This window comes from Benincasa hispida, chromosome 8 (assembly GCF_009727055.1).
Source record: "Benincasa hispida cultivar B227 chromosome 8, ASM972705v1, whole genome shotgun sequence".
NCBI lineage: Eukaryota > Viridiplantae > Streptophyta > Magnoliopsida > Cucurbitales > Cucurbitaceae > Benincasa > Benincasa hispida.
This window is the reverse complement of record NC_052356.1, coordinates 16,412,520-16,424,411: the sequence shown is the minus strand read 5'-3', so window position 1 is coordinate 16,424,411 and position 11,892 is coordinate 16,412,520. Positions and strand designations below refer to the sequence as shown.

At 33.1% G+C, this 11,892-nt stretch overlaps 1 protein-coding gene across 1 annotated transcript; it reads right to left on the bottom strand.

Annotated features, from left to right (window-relative positions):
• Positions 1 to 7,117: 7,117 nt before the first annotated feature.
• LOC120083944 (circumsporozoite protein-like) lies at positions 7,118 to 8,033 on the bottom strand. The gene is made up of 3 exons (XM_039039853.1): positions 7,949 to 8,033; positions 7,635 to 7,853; positions 7,118 to 7,335 (listed from the first exon to the last, which is right to left on the bottom strand). Exons 1-3 carry the CDS (start codon positions 8,031 to 8,033, stop codon positions 7,118 to 7,120), a joined length of 522 nt encoding a protein of 173 aa, XP_038895781.1.
• Between the last annotated feature and the right edge of the window lie 3,859 nt (positions 8,034 to 11,892).

Sequence of the window (11,892 nt, the reverse complement as noted above, 5' to 3'; positions counted from 1 at the left end):
CCAGTAGCTCTCTAGTTGGCTATTGTGATGTAATTGGGAAAGTAGCTAAAAAAATTGAAAGAATACTTTTGGAGGTTGTTTCTTCATAGGAAACAACTTGATTTCGTGGTTTATCAAGAAACAAAATTGTGTTGTCTTGTCTACGGCTGAAGCGCAATATGTTGTTGTGGGGAGTAGTTATACTCATACTTTGAATGAAGCAAATGTTAATGAAGTATGAAAGATGTAATGACTCTTTTCTGTAAGAATATGAGTGTGATTAATATATCCAAAAACCTAGTTCAACACAGTCTAACTAAGCATATTGACATCATACACCATTTTATTTGTGATCTTGTTGAAAGTAAATAGATTGTGTTAGAGCACATTAACACAAAAAATCAAATTGCTAACATTTTTACTAGTGCTCTTGATGCTGATTGTTTTGTTCTAAGGACAACCTTGGGTCTCTATGTTTACAGTCTTGGTCCATTCAACTTAGAATCTCGGCCCATCAGTGGAAGTCTACAAGGCAGGTCATGCAATTAATTTCCTTAGTTATGGTTGGTGATAACTCAGGGAAGTTTAATCGGATTTTAACATCAGATTTCTGTTTGAATTCAAATTATAGGAGGTTTGATCATGACAGGTTTCCTTGTTACATTATGGTTTCTTTCTCCCTCAACTGCCTCTGTTTAATATTTGTGTTCTTGATTATCTCACTCAGTCATCTCTAATGGTGAGTACTCGCCAACACTCACACATCTGACAGAAAAATGGTAAGATACAAAGAAAAGGCTAAGGGTAAGATGCATGTTACTGATGAAGTTCCACTGCCCTCTACAAAACATTATGGTGTTCGTGTGCGAGATTTTCCTTATGAAATTAAGGAAGTTGGGGTTCAACCTTCCTTAGCAAAAAGAAAACGTTTTTGAGCCAGTAAGCCATCTGAAACTAAAAAGAAAGAAAAGGTAAGTTCATCATCCATAACGATGGTTGATTTAATTATGGTTGGTGTTGAAATTGTTTCTAAAAAAAACCTTGGTGAGTCTAATCGCATACATGATTATACCGTCGGGCCTAGAAACCCTAAAGAGATTGTTTAACCTTCTATAGATGCTAGGGTTTTCGAAGGTAGTTTAGTTGATGACGTTGATACAACTATTCAGACTCCTGCTCCTAAGTTGTGTTCTAATGTTGTTATTCCGAATTATCATGAATCTATGAAGTTGTCTATTTCCACTTCACCTGTAATATCAGTTCATGATAATGTTGAAATTTTTGCTAATTTAGAAGGAATTGATGACGTAAATACTTCTAATGAAACTCTTTTGAAGTCTGTGGTTGAGAATATTGTTTTGGCCTCCTCTGTACTCGATGTTATTGATTCATAAAGCATTCCTATGGCTCCGATTGTTATTGGCATTGGGCCTAGTGACGAGGCTCAAAATGTTAAAGAAAATGTCAAGACTCTGTATGATTCTTCCACTTTACCTAACCAAAATCTTGATAATGTTGATTTTTTTTACCTCTGCAACTCTTGAGAATGTGAAAAATGTTGATGAATTTGAAGTTGACACTAATTCCAACAACCCGAGTTTAGAGAATTCTTCTCGCTTCACTCATTCTGGTGATGAAGATGATATCTCTATTATTGGATTTCAATCTAAGAAAGTTGCTGATAGTGTTGGTATTTCTGAAGATGGTAATGATGATGTTGATACTTCTTCTGAGTCCTCTGATCATGTTTCTAAGCAATCTACTTCTGAGGAAGCCTATGACTAGGTTTCAAGAGCAGCTTAGACAAAGAAGCTACAGGCTCTATTCGAGTCACTAGGGCCACTACTCAGGCCAAAAGAAAACAACCATCTGTGACTAATATCCCTTCTGTGCCTTTGGATGGCATCTCTTTCACATTAAAGAGAGTGCAAGTTTGTGGAAGTATATTGTAAAACGAAATATTGTGGATGAGAAAGAATTATCTGATCGTACTCAAGAATGTGCTGAGCTTATGGAATTGAATCAAACTACTGGTCTTGAAAAAACTGTTTTGAACTTGGGGCCCTACTATCCTCAGCTGGTTCTTGAATTCATTGTGAATCTTCCAAAGGAATTTGCAGAATCAACTAGTCCAGATTTTCAGAAGGTACACGTTAGATGACATGCTTTTGTTTTCTCTACTGTTGTGATCAACCAATTTCTTTGTCGTAATGTGCCTAAAAATGTGAGAGAACAACGTCCTTCTTTAAGAGATTTCGTGTTTGAGTTGACTGGAGGAGCTCGTTCCACTTGGCCACGTAAGGGTCAATTGTCTATTGCTGTTATAAGTGTTAAATATGCCTTTTTACATAGGGTTGGAATTTATGATTGGTTTCCTTCTTCGCACAAATTTGGTTTTTCTATTGCTCTTGTACTTTAATGTAACAGACTGGGACTAGATCACAGTTCAATTATAGTGTGTTTGTAATCAATTAGATTAAACGTCACATTGGGTAAACAACTCTGAAATTGCCTATTTGTTTTCCTCGCCTTATCTATGGTATCCTATTGTCTCAGAAGCCTGATCTTCTCACTGTTTCAAATGTTGTTGGCCTATCTCCAAGTCTCTTATCCATCAATCCTAAACTTCTGCAGGGTCACCATGTTCCTAATCTGAAAACTACCACAACCACTTCTCATCTTGATGGCTCAAGTCGAGATTTAATAACTTCTTCGTTCGGTGGTCGTATTCTTCAACTACTTTCCACTGAATCTTGTGATCTTAAGTCTTTGTATTCTTCAACTGTTTTCCACTGAATCTTGTGATCTTGAGTCTTTATATTCTTCAACTACTTAACTCTTTAATATTGGTGGATTATATTTCTTGGGCACTCTGCCCCTAAACGTAGGTGTTTATCACCAAACTGGATTACCAACTACTGTATGTCTCTACTTGTTTCCTTGTTGTTGGTATTTTTGTTGTTACAGTTGTTGTCAGTGCTTTCTATTTAACATCCGCATATCAAGTGACGAGTCATCCTATTGCCTTTTTTAAGCCTCTTAGTACCCTTTAACTTGATTAGCCTCTGTTTCTATAGTTCTTGAATCCTCCCCTCACTTATATGTTAGATTCTTCTATGCTACAAATCAATCTCATCCACTTTTTCTTTCTGAACAACACCAGACTGGGCTGGAAAAGTGACATTCTTAACAAAATAAAGCCCATTAGACTTTGTTCTAGTAAAAACAGTCTTCCCTTCCTTCATGATCTCTAAATTTCTATTCTTTCCAACAAGAGAACAATCTTGATCATCAAGCATTTCCATAGAGATCAGACTTCTTCTGAGTTATGTAACATGCCTTACTTCCTTGAGAAGTATGTCTCTACTGTCTTGGAGTTTAAGCACCACTGAGCCTATTCAAAACACCTTATAGTCATAATTGTCCCCTATAAACACTGATCCACCATCCAATGATTTATAGGAGATAAACTATGCCTTTAAGGATGTCATATGATAAGTACAACCAGAGTCTAACACCCAATCTTTTTTAGTTTTATGGTCATTTGCTTTTTTCTCAATGATTACAAGGATTTCTATGAATTCAAGTCCATCCTCTTCAACAGAGACATCTCCTCTACCATGTTCCTTTGGCTTCTTGAAGTCTTTTCTGTATAGTTTCTTCTTCCTCTCAAGACAATCTCTCTTGAAATGTGCCTTCTTTATGACAAAATCAACATTTAAGAAAAGATTTATCCCTCTGTGCACTATTCCCCTTCTGAAAGTGAGATTTTCCCTTTCTTGAGAATGTTTTTCCTTTTGTAAACAGTGATTCTGTAGGATTGTATCAACAGCAACGGAAGCACAAGGATCATCTAAGCATTCAAATTCATTAATTTTGGCAAAATATAAAGCATGTTTTTGCAGAAAAAGTGAGTTTCATGACATACCTCTTGTAGAACTTCTTCAAAGCTCCATCTCTAGCTGCTATCTTCTCCATATCTTGTTGTAGACCACCTCAAGATCTTCCCCACTATTCTCTTGGTGCTCTAGATTGAGTTGTGGGACTCAAAATAAGCTTGAATCAAGGGATGAAAGAGAAAAACTCACTGCTGCAACCTTGTTAAAGAACCTTTCTTCAAACCAGTTTTTCTCTCAAAACTCTATAGATTGCATGCCCAATTTTCATTCCAATCTCTTCATTATATTAAAGATCAACATGCAAAGAGAAGAGTTGTATGAGTTGCAGCTCATGCTTGGAGAAGACAAGGTAAATATAATGCCATTTAAGTGAGCTACTTGATGATGGATAATGGAAAAACTTCATTTTCCATTTTAAGTATTTTTGTTTTCTAATTTTTCAATTTTATCTAAAAATCAAATTTTGATTTTATAAAATCTATTTTGATTTTAAAAATGAAAGTTTAATTAATTTCATAAATTAATTATTAAATAAAACTTAATTAATTTAGTATCAAATATTAAATTAATGTTAACACATATCCATCTTTATATATTTAAATCATATTTAAATATATAAATTCTCCTATTCCTTTTAATTCTAAAATTAAACATATAATTATATCTCATATAATTACTAATTCCCTCAATTCTAATTTGAACGTTTCAAATTAACTTATCACGCTATTCTAGAGCTAGTCCGTTACGAGCTAGTAGGAGGACCTCGTGGACCTACAGATCATAGGCTCCAACGATCCAGGATTAATTGGCTAAACTCGTTAGACCAAACTCTCTCAACCCAGTGAGAGGGTGAGGCCCTTTGTTCAAGACCTGGATTCAGTACTTGAGAGAACAACCTTTCTCCTATCCCTAAATCGGGTAAGTGTGAACTTCTTCTTGCACCCTATGTCCCCAACTATATATCCGGTCTTACCCTTGAAATGGGAGTCTTGAATAAACATGAGTTCATAGTTAGCTCAGGATTAAGATCGAGTTACCTAGGTCATCTAGGTGAAATAGTCAGTCTTAAATAGTAAACAACGTCATAAAGTAAGAGTGACTTATTTCTTGGTCTTGATCTTATGCAAACTCATTGCATAGGACACCCCCACCCCTCGTGTCATAACATGTACGAATTAGGATCACATCGTATGTAATACTTTACAACTCTTTGTAACAACTACAGAGTAGGCCGCATCCAATGGTGTTACCATAATAAGGTATCCAACTTCATTCATGTACTATAGATCATTTTGACTATTTACTCAAACCCAATCCACTCTTATGTCTCCACATAAAGTTCAAGTACTCATACAATAGTCATGGGTCTTAGTTTATTGGATTTAGACTTTCATAGAGATAAATAACAAGTATATTGATAATAGAAAATGTTTATCATTTTACAAACTACGAGTTTTTAGGACATAAAACCCCACAGATTCAACATCACCACTGCCCTTAGATTCAACCTTAAGTTCTAGTTCTTTAATTCTCAAGGTTGTAATTACATTATCAACAGAAATTGAGTCCTTTTCATATTTCAGTGTTTCTTTCACATCTTTATAGTTTTTATGTAAAGAGTTTATCAAGATTGTTGCCTCATTATCTTCTCCCAGCTTGTCCCTTATTTGAGCAAACTCATTGGTGAGTTTTTTGAACTCATCAAGATTCGCGTCTAAGGACTTTGAAGAACTCATTTTGAAAGAGAACAATTTCTCCCTCACATAGAGCTTTTTAGGTACATCTTTCTTCATATAAATCTTCTTTGACTTCTCCCACACTTCATAAGTTGCATTTTCGTTGATGACTTGCCTTAGAACATTATCTAAAATATTCATAATCAATGCTCTATAAGCCACTTGCTTCATATTATGTCTTTCTGATTCAATGAGAGTATCACTCAAGGATTTAGTAGGATCATCAAGAGCTTTTAATACCTTCTGTGAAGCCAGAAAAGCTTGAATTTTCTTCATTCACGGCTAAAAATCCTCATTTCTTGTGAATTTTTCCATCTTATACCAAGCTACTGCCATTTCTGACTTTCTTGATCTTTCTTGACAGGTTTCTTGAAGAATCTTGGAGCTTTCTTGGAGGACTGGCTCCGATACCATTTGTTGTAATAAAATGGCCCTTTTAGAACTAGACCTCAACCCAAACAAAAAACACAAAAGAAATCAGGTTTGTATTTTGGCTCAAGTAAATTCGACGGTAGGTGTTACTTGTGATTTTTGTTTTGCCATGTTGCTAAAGAGAAAAATTTTAGATGAAGAAAAAGCTTTGGTATGTACGAATTATTCTCATTTTTCTCTTTCAAGCTCTCTCTCTAGGGTTAGACTTTCTCTCAAACCTCTCTCTAACGTTCTTATATTTTCTGAGTGAATCGATGAGAAATATGACTGATTTTCAGCATGTAAATCACCAAGAATGAAGAGGAGGAGAAGAAATGCATAGAGATTATAGTGGTTCAGTCTTCCAGACCTACATCCACTCTTCAAAGGTACGAGTCTTTCTTTTATTCAGCTTTTTATCATCTTTTTTTTACAGAGAAACAAACTCACATATGAATATCACTCACACATTCACTTTTTACTTCTCTTGGTATATTATTATTTATACATGATTTTGATCTGTTGTTTTAAACAAACAGTAAAGTGAAATTAGTTATATTTTGAAAATTCTTTAACAGAAATATGTTTTTCTTGTGAGGTGCAAGAAAGGAACTTGAATCAGCTACTTTGACTTCAAGCTGAGGTAATTTTGTAGCTCAAACTTTTCAATATTAAAAATCACTATAATGAAAAGAGATATTTTAGATATGGAAGCACATCTACAAATCAGAGCTACAAATGTGACATAAGAAAAATGAAACCAAGCCCACACACATTTTCATTTTCAAAGAGGGATTAAATGAAAAGTATACCAAATATCTTTTCACAAAGTTTTGATTTAAATTCTCTATCTCATTAGCATATATGTGTTACCAAATTAAAAGGAAAACAAAAATTCCATTTCTGGTTCATTACCATACTATTTTTGTTCATTCATTACATTCACAATATATATTATTCCATTCTCAACACACAAATGGAATTATTTACATCAATAATATAATATTTATAGTATACGATCTTTAATTCTTTGTTTATGTTTTATTTCCTGATGTTGTCTGCCAAGAGGTCCTTCTCTGGTAAGCAATTTTTTTAAGAATTTTTGCTGACGTGGCCACCGGCAGCGCTAACCTTAAACCGTCGAGGTGGGGGCGACTGATTTGAATCATGTCTTGGATTAGCTCCTGCATCAGCATAGTCATTTATCATCATTGGTGGCTGATTTGGATCATGTCTAGGATTAGCTCTTGGATCAGTATAGTCATTTATCATCATTGGTGGCTGATTTGGATCATGTCTTGGATTAGCTCCTGGATCAGTATAGTCATTTATCATCATTGGTGGTTGATTTGGATCAGGTCTTGGGATTTAGGCTCCTGATCAGTATATCATTTATCATCATTGGTGGCTGATTTGGATCATGTCTGGATTAGCTCCTGGATCAGTATATCTATTTATCATATTGGTGGGCTGATTTGGATCATGTCTTGGATTAGCTCCTGGATCAGGGTATTGAGGCATTTTTCTGTAGTCAGTGTGTGTTGGGCGGGGTAGTGATCATGGTGTCTTGATTAGCTCTGCTGTGTTTGTATTCTTGTTTATTTTATACGATTTATCATCATTGGAGGCTGATTTGGATCATGTCTTGGATTAGCTCCTGGATCAGTATAGTCATTTATCATCATTGGTGTCTGATTTGGATCATGTCTTGGATTAGCTCCTGGATCAGCATAGTCATTTATCATCATTGGTGGCTGATTTGGATCATGTCTAGGATTAGCTCCTGGATCAGCATAGTCATTTATTGTAATCGTGTTGTTTTGGCTTTCTGATATGATATTAGATTTTAGTTTTATATACATTATTCAAAACACGAGCTACACAAATCTAGACTTTTCCACGATCAGTTAGCAATTTGCATACCTGAATGGGGCGTGATCCGAGCCAAGGTAATGAGGGCAAACGAGAGCAAGAGGAAGAAGGTGAGGCGAGCTTTGAAATAATTCATGTTATTGTTCATTTACCTTTGTTTGAAAGATTGGTAATTGGGGATGTGAAGAGAAGAAGTTCATATATATTTTACATAGAGAGAAATGAAGAAACTATATGGAGGTTTTATTTGGTTGAAACTGGCTAATTGAGGAAGGGTTCAGCGGAAATAGATGGAAAGTTATGAAGTTTGCATGTCAAAAAAGGGCAAAAACTTGGTTGTATGTGAAAACGTCCAAACCTAATATCTTAATTTAATTCTCTCTTTGTTGAAACGGCTACTACGATTTTTTGCCAATTATAAGAGGTTGTTCAAGTATTACACCAAATGGATCCGTTTGAGAATAGCTCTGTAAATAAGAAAGATATTAATCATTGTCATTCAAGCCAACATGAACTAGTTCATGAACTAAATTGGTAATACAATCATTCCATTACTTTTTTAAATATATACCCAAAACATTGGTCCAAGAAAAAGTTTAAAAGCTCAAGTGAAGGACTATATATAGATATGAATCTCTTAACGCGCACGAAATAAATGTTAAATAGAGACAAACTTGATGTTTAGATAATTTGAAAAATATTGGATTTTTTAAGTTTTCAAAAATAGAAAAATAAGGAAAACTATTTACACAAAATAGTAAAATTTTAATCTTTTTTGCTAGAGGCTAATAGAAGTCTTTTTTTTTTTTTTTTTTTGCTATTTCTGTCAGTTTCTTCCATATTTTGGACCTTGGCTCTATGGAACAATATACTACTATTGAAACATGAAAGAATTGAAATCTTAGATCAAAACATTATGTATGGATAGTATGAACTGCCTAAACAAGAATTCTTGATCAACAACGAGTAACCAGAGTTATTACTCACTACATCAAAAAAAATTCATAAATGAAAGATGTAAATCCATTGGAAAATAAAAAATACGCATGCATGATGAAATGGTTGTTGCTATTTGTTATGTTACAATAACGAATCATTGGTTTAACTGAACAACTAAACAAAATAGATAGACCCTTCTCTTCGTCTTAGGTCGACGAATCTTCTCCATTGAAAGATCCCCTATATGGATAATACACATTCCAGTTCAACAAGCCTAATTCTAATTGTTTTGTTCCGAAGCAAATCACGGGGCAGTTGTCCTAATATTCACAACCAAGAAACACTAGATTCTCTTCAGGTAGGCCCCGAAAGGAGAAGGAAGGCTGGAATGCCAACAGGCCTCTATTATTGAATTCACCCGATTTTGAATTTTGTAAAGTTTCCCAATTTTTAAAAATATTTATCAATCTTTAATAATAACAACATTTTTTTCTTAACATTTAGCTTTATTAATATAAATTACAGAATGGAAATATATATTCTTGAAAAATATGATTAATATAAGTTTATTGCTGGGTTTTAGAATGGGTAATGTGAACTTCATCACTCATATGGAGAGAGAAGGAGAGCAGCAATAATGAGAATAATAGAAAACTACCTCAATACCAATAGTAATAGTAATATTATCTTTTTAGTTTGATACATAAAACAAGGGATGCAAAAATATCAGTGTGTAAAACTTCTTATTCTTATATTAATTATCTCAACACACAAATTGTTGCTTCCACCACTTGACCATAATGCCCTTTCCTTGCCATTCTCTTCCCATTAACCATCCAATTCCTTGTTATTCCCTACAAAAATCAGTAAATAATCATAACAACAAATTTTATTAAGTGGTTGATATATATAAGTCATGGAATATAAAAGCATATATAGAATATTTTTTTACTATAATTACAAGGACATCAAACATTTGAGAAGAGTGATCTATATAATGTAAGCTAAGCTTATGGCTTATAATTTCAAGTACAACTAAGCATAATTATTATGTTTGTATGTACTATGTATATGTTGTACCTATAAATATAATAATTATGCTCTATTAAAAAAACATCATAATTTTGCTTAGTTATAATCGAAACAAGCTACAAGAACTTCACTATAAGGTTTTTCTATCGAACATATATAACATCAAACTTAGCCACAAACAAAACTTAAATTTAAATAAATAAAAGTCACTAATCTAAGTAATAATAATTTAGTTAGAGACTTCTATTCTAATTAAGCTATTAAAAAAGGTCTCTCTCGTACATTCAACGGTATATAAATTAGTTTTAACTCTCGAATAATAATTTATATTTATATAGAGTGATTTTGATCTGCAATATTATATTTTGGTGGTATTTTCCACATGCACTTCTGGGACCCAAAACTCTTAAAGAATCTTTTTCATTCTTTGATTGTGTGTGGAAAGATAAAAATAAAATGACTGTCATTTTAAGTATTCACTTAATTTTGTTAGGTACAAGTGTTTTTCTTCTTGTATTCAAAGCTATTTATTTTGGGGGCGTTTATGATACAAGGGCTCTAAGAGAGAGATGTAAGAAAAATTACAACTTGACCCTTAGCCCATGTGTTTTGGTTATTTACTAAAATTTTCTTTTGACGGAGAATAATATAGATTGTTAGTCTAGACGATTTGAAAGATATAATTGACGAAAATGTATGATTAGGCTTACCCTTGATGCTTAAAGGATGGTGAGGATCATGTCTATGATTGGCGCGTGCATCACCATAGTCTTGTAAGCCAATCATGCCTTCATTTCCTACAAACATTTTTAACCACAAATCTCATTAACTTAAACTCTACCAAATAAACCCACAAAATAAATTTTATCGTTTACAAAAGGTTGAAAATTAAACGTAAGGGCTAAGAGTTAATTAATTATCATATATAATGAAATGGAGGAAGAACTCAAAAACTTTTATTTTGATAACACAAGTTAAAATTAGGATATTAAAATACTATTTGGTCTCCTTATACTTTAGGTTTCATTCCATTTTAATTTATGTACTTTCAAATGTTATTAGTCTCTATACTATCGGTAAATCTTAATAATAACCTTTGTAATTAGTTATAACATTTATTTTTTCAAACAAAATTTTAGTCTTAATTAGGACTCTCTTTATAAATTTTGTAAGCACATGCATGTGTAGTGTTATTTCCTCAAAAATGGAGATTATTGTTATTAGGTAATAAGGATTAAATTTAAAATTTATTGAAAATACTACAAATAATAAATGTAGATATTTGAAAATACATTAACTAAAATAAAATGAATACCAAAGTCCAAAAACTAAAATAGCATTTTACTCTTAACTCTTTCGATAAAGCGATGAAAACTTGGTTCGGCATATTTAATCATTTGTATGCATATTCTCTCAGCATTCTCTCCTTTGAACTTGAAACTTGGCACAAAATTTTGACAAACTAGACTATTATTATATGAAATAAGAAAAATACGACACTGCAAAAGTTTTGAACTTCAAGAGATCGATGTTGATCTCTCTGATACTATGTTAAACTATTAAATCGTAAAAAATTTAAACAAAAAAGTTACAACATATTTAACGAAAAGAAACGAATAAGGTGAAGAAGAAGAAGAAGAAAGAGTTTCGTTTCTTACTCTTCATGCTTGCAATTGGATTTGCAGGCGCATAGCGAGCGACAGAAGCTACCATAACGGTAACTAAAAGGAGAAGAAAGAAGAAAGAAAAGTAAAGCGAGAGTCGAGAAGAAGAAGCCATTAGTATATATCTCTACTTCTCTTCACCTTCTAATTTCAACATAAGAGTGAAAAGTAATGAATGGAGAAGCCAAAGCCAAAGGATCCATATTTATAGATTTTGAATGAGAAGGAAAATGGGTTTTCCTTTCCTTTCTTTCCCTTTTTCTCTTTTTTTTTTTTTCTTTTTTCCCCTTTAGATTCATTAATTTTAGTTTGGTTGAATAAAGTTTTTGATATGGACTGTAATGGCTCATGGCCAAGCAA

Coding starts and splice junctions, on each gene's coding strand:
- LOC120083944 (XM_039039853.1), bottom strand. CDS start 8,033: ATGAATTATTTCAAAGCTCGCCTCACCTTCTTCCTCTTGCTCTCGTTT. Junction 7,854..7,948: donor TCGGATCACGCCCCATTCAG/GTATGCAAATTG, acceptor ATATCATATCAG/AAAGCCAAAACAACACGATT. Junction 7,336..7,634: donor GCCTCCAATGATGATAAATC/GTATAAAATAAA, acceptor ATACTGATCCAG/GAGCTAATCCAAGACATGAT.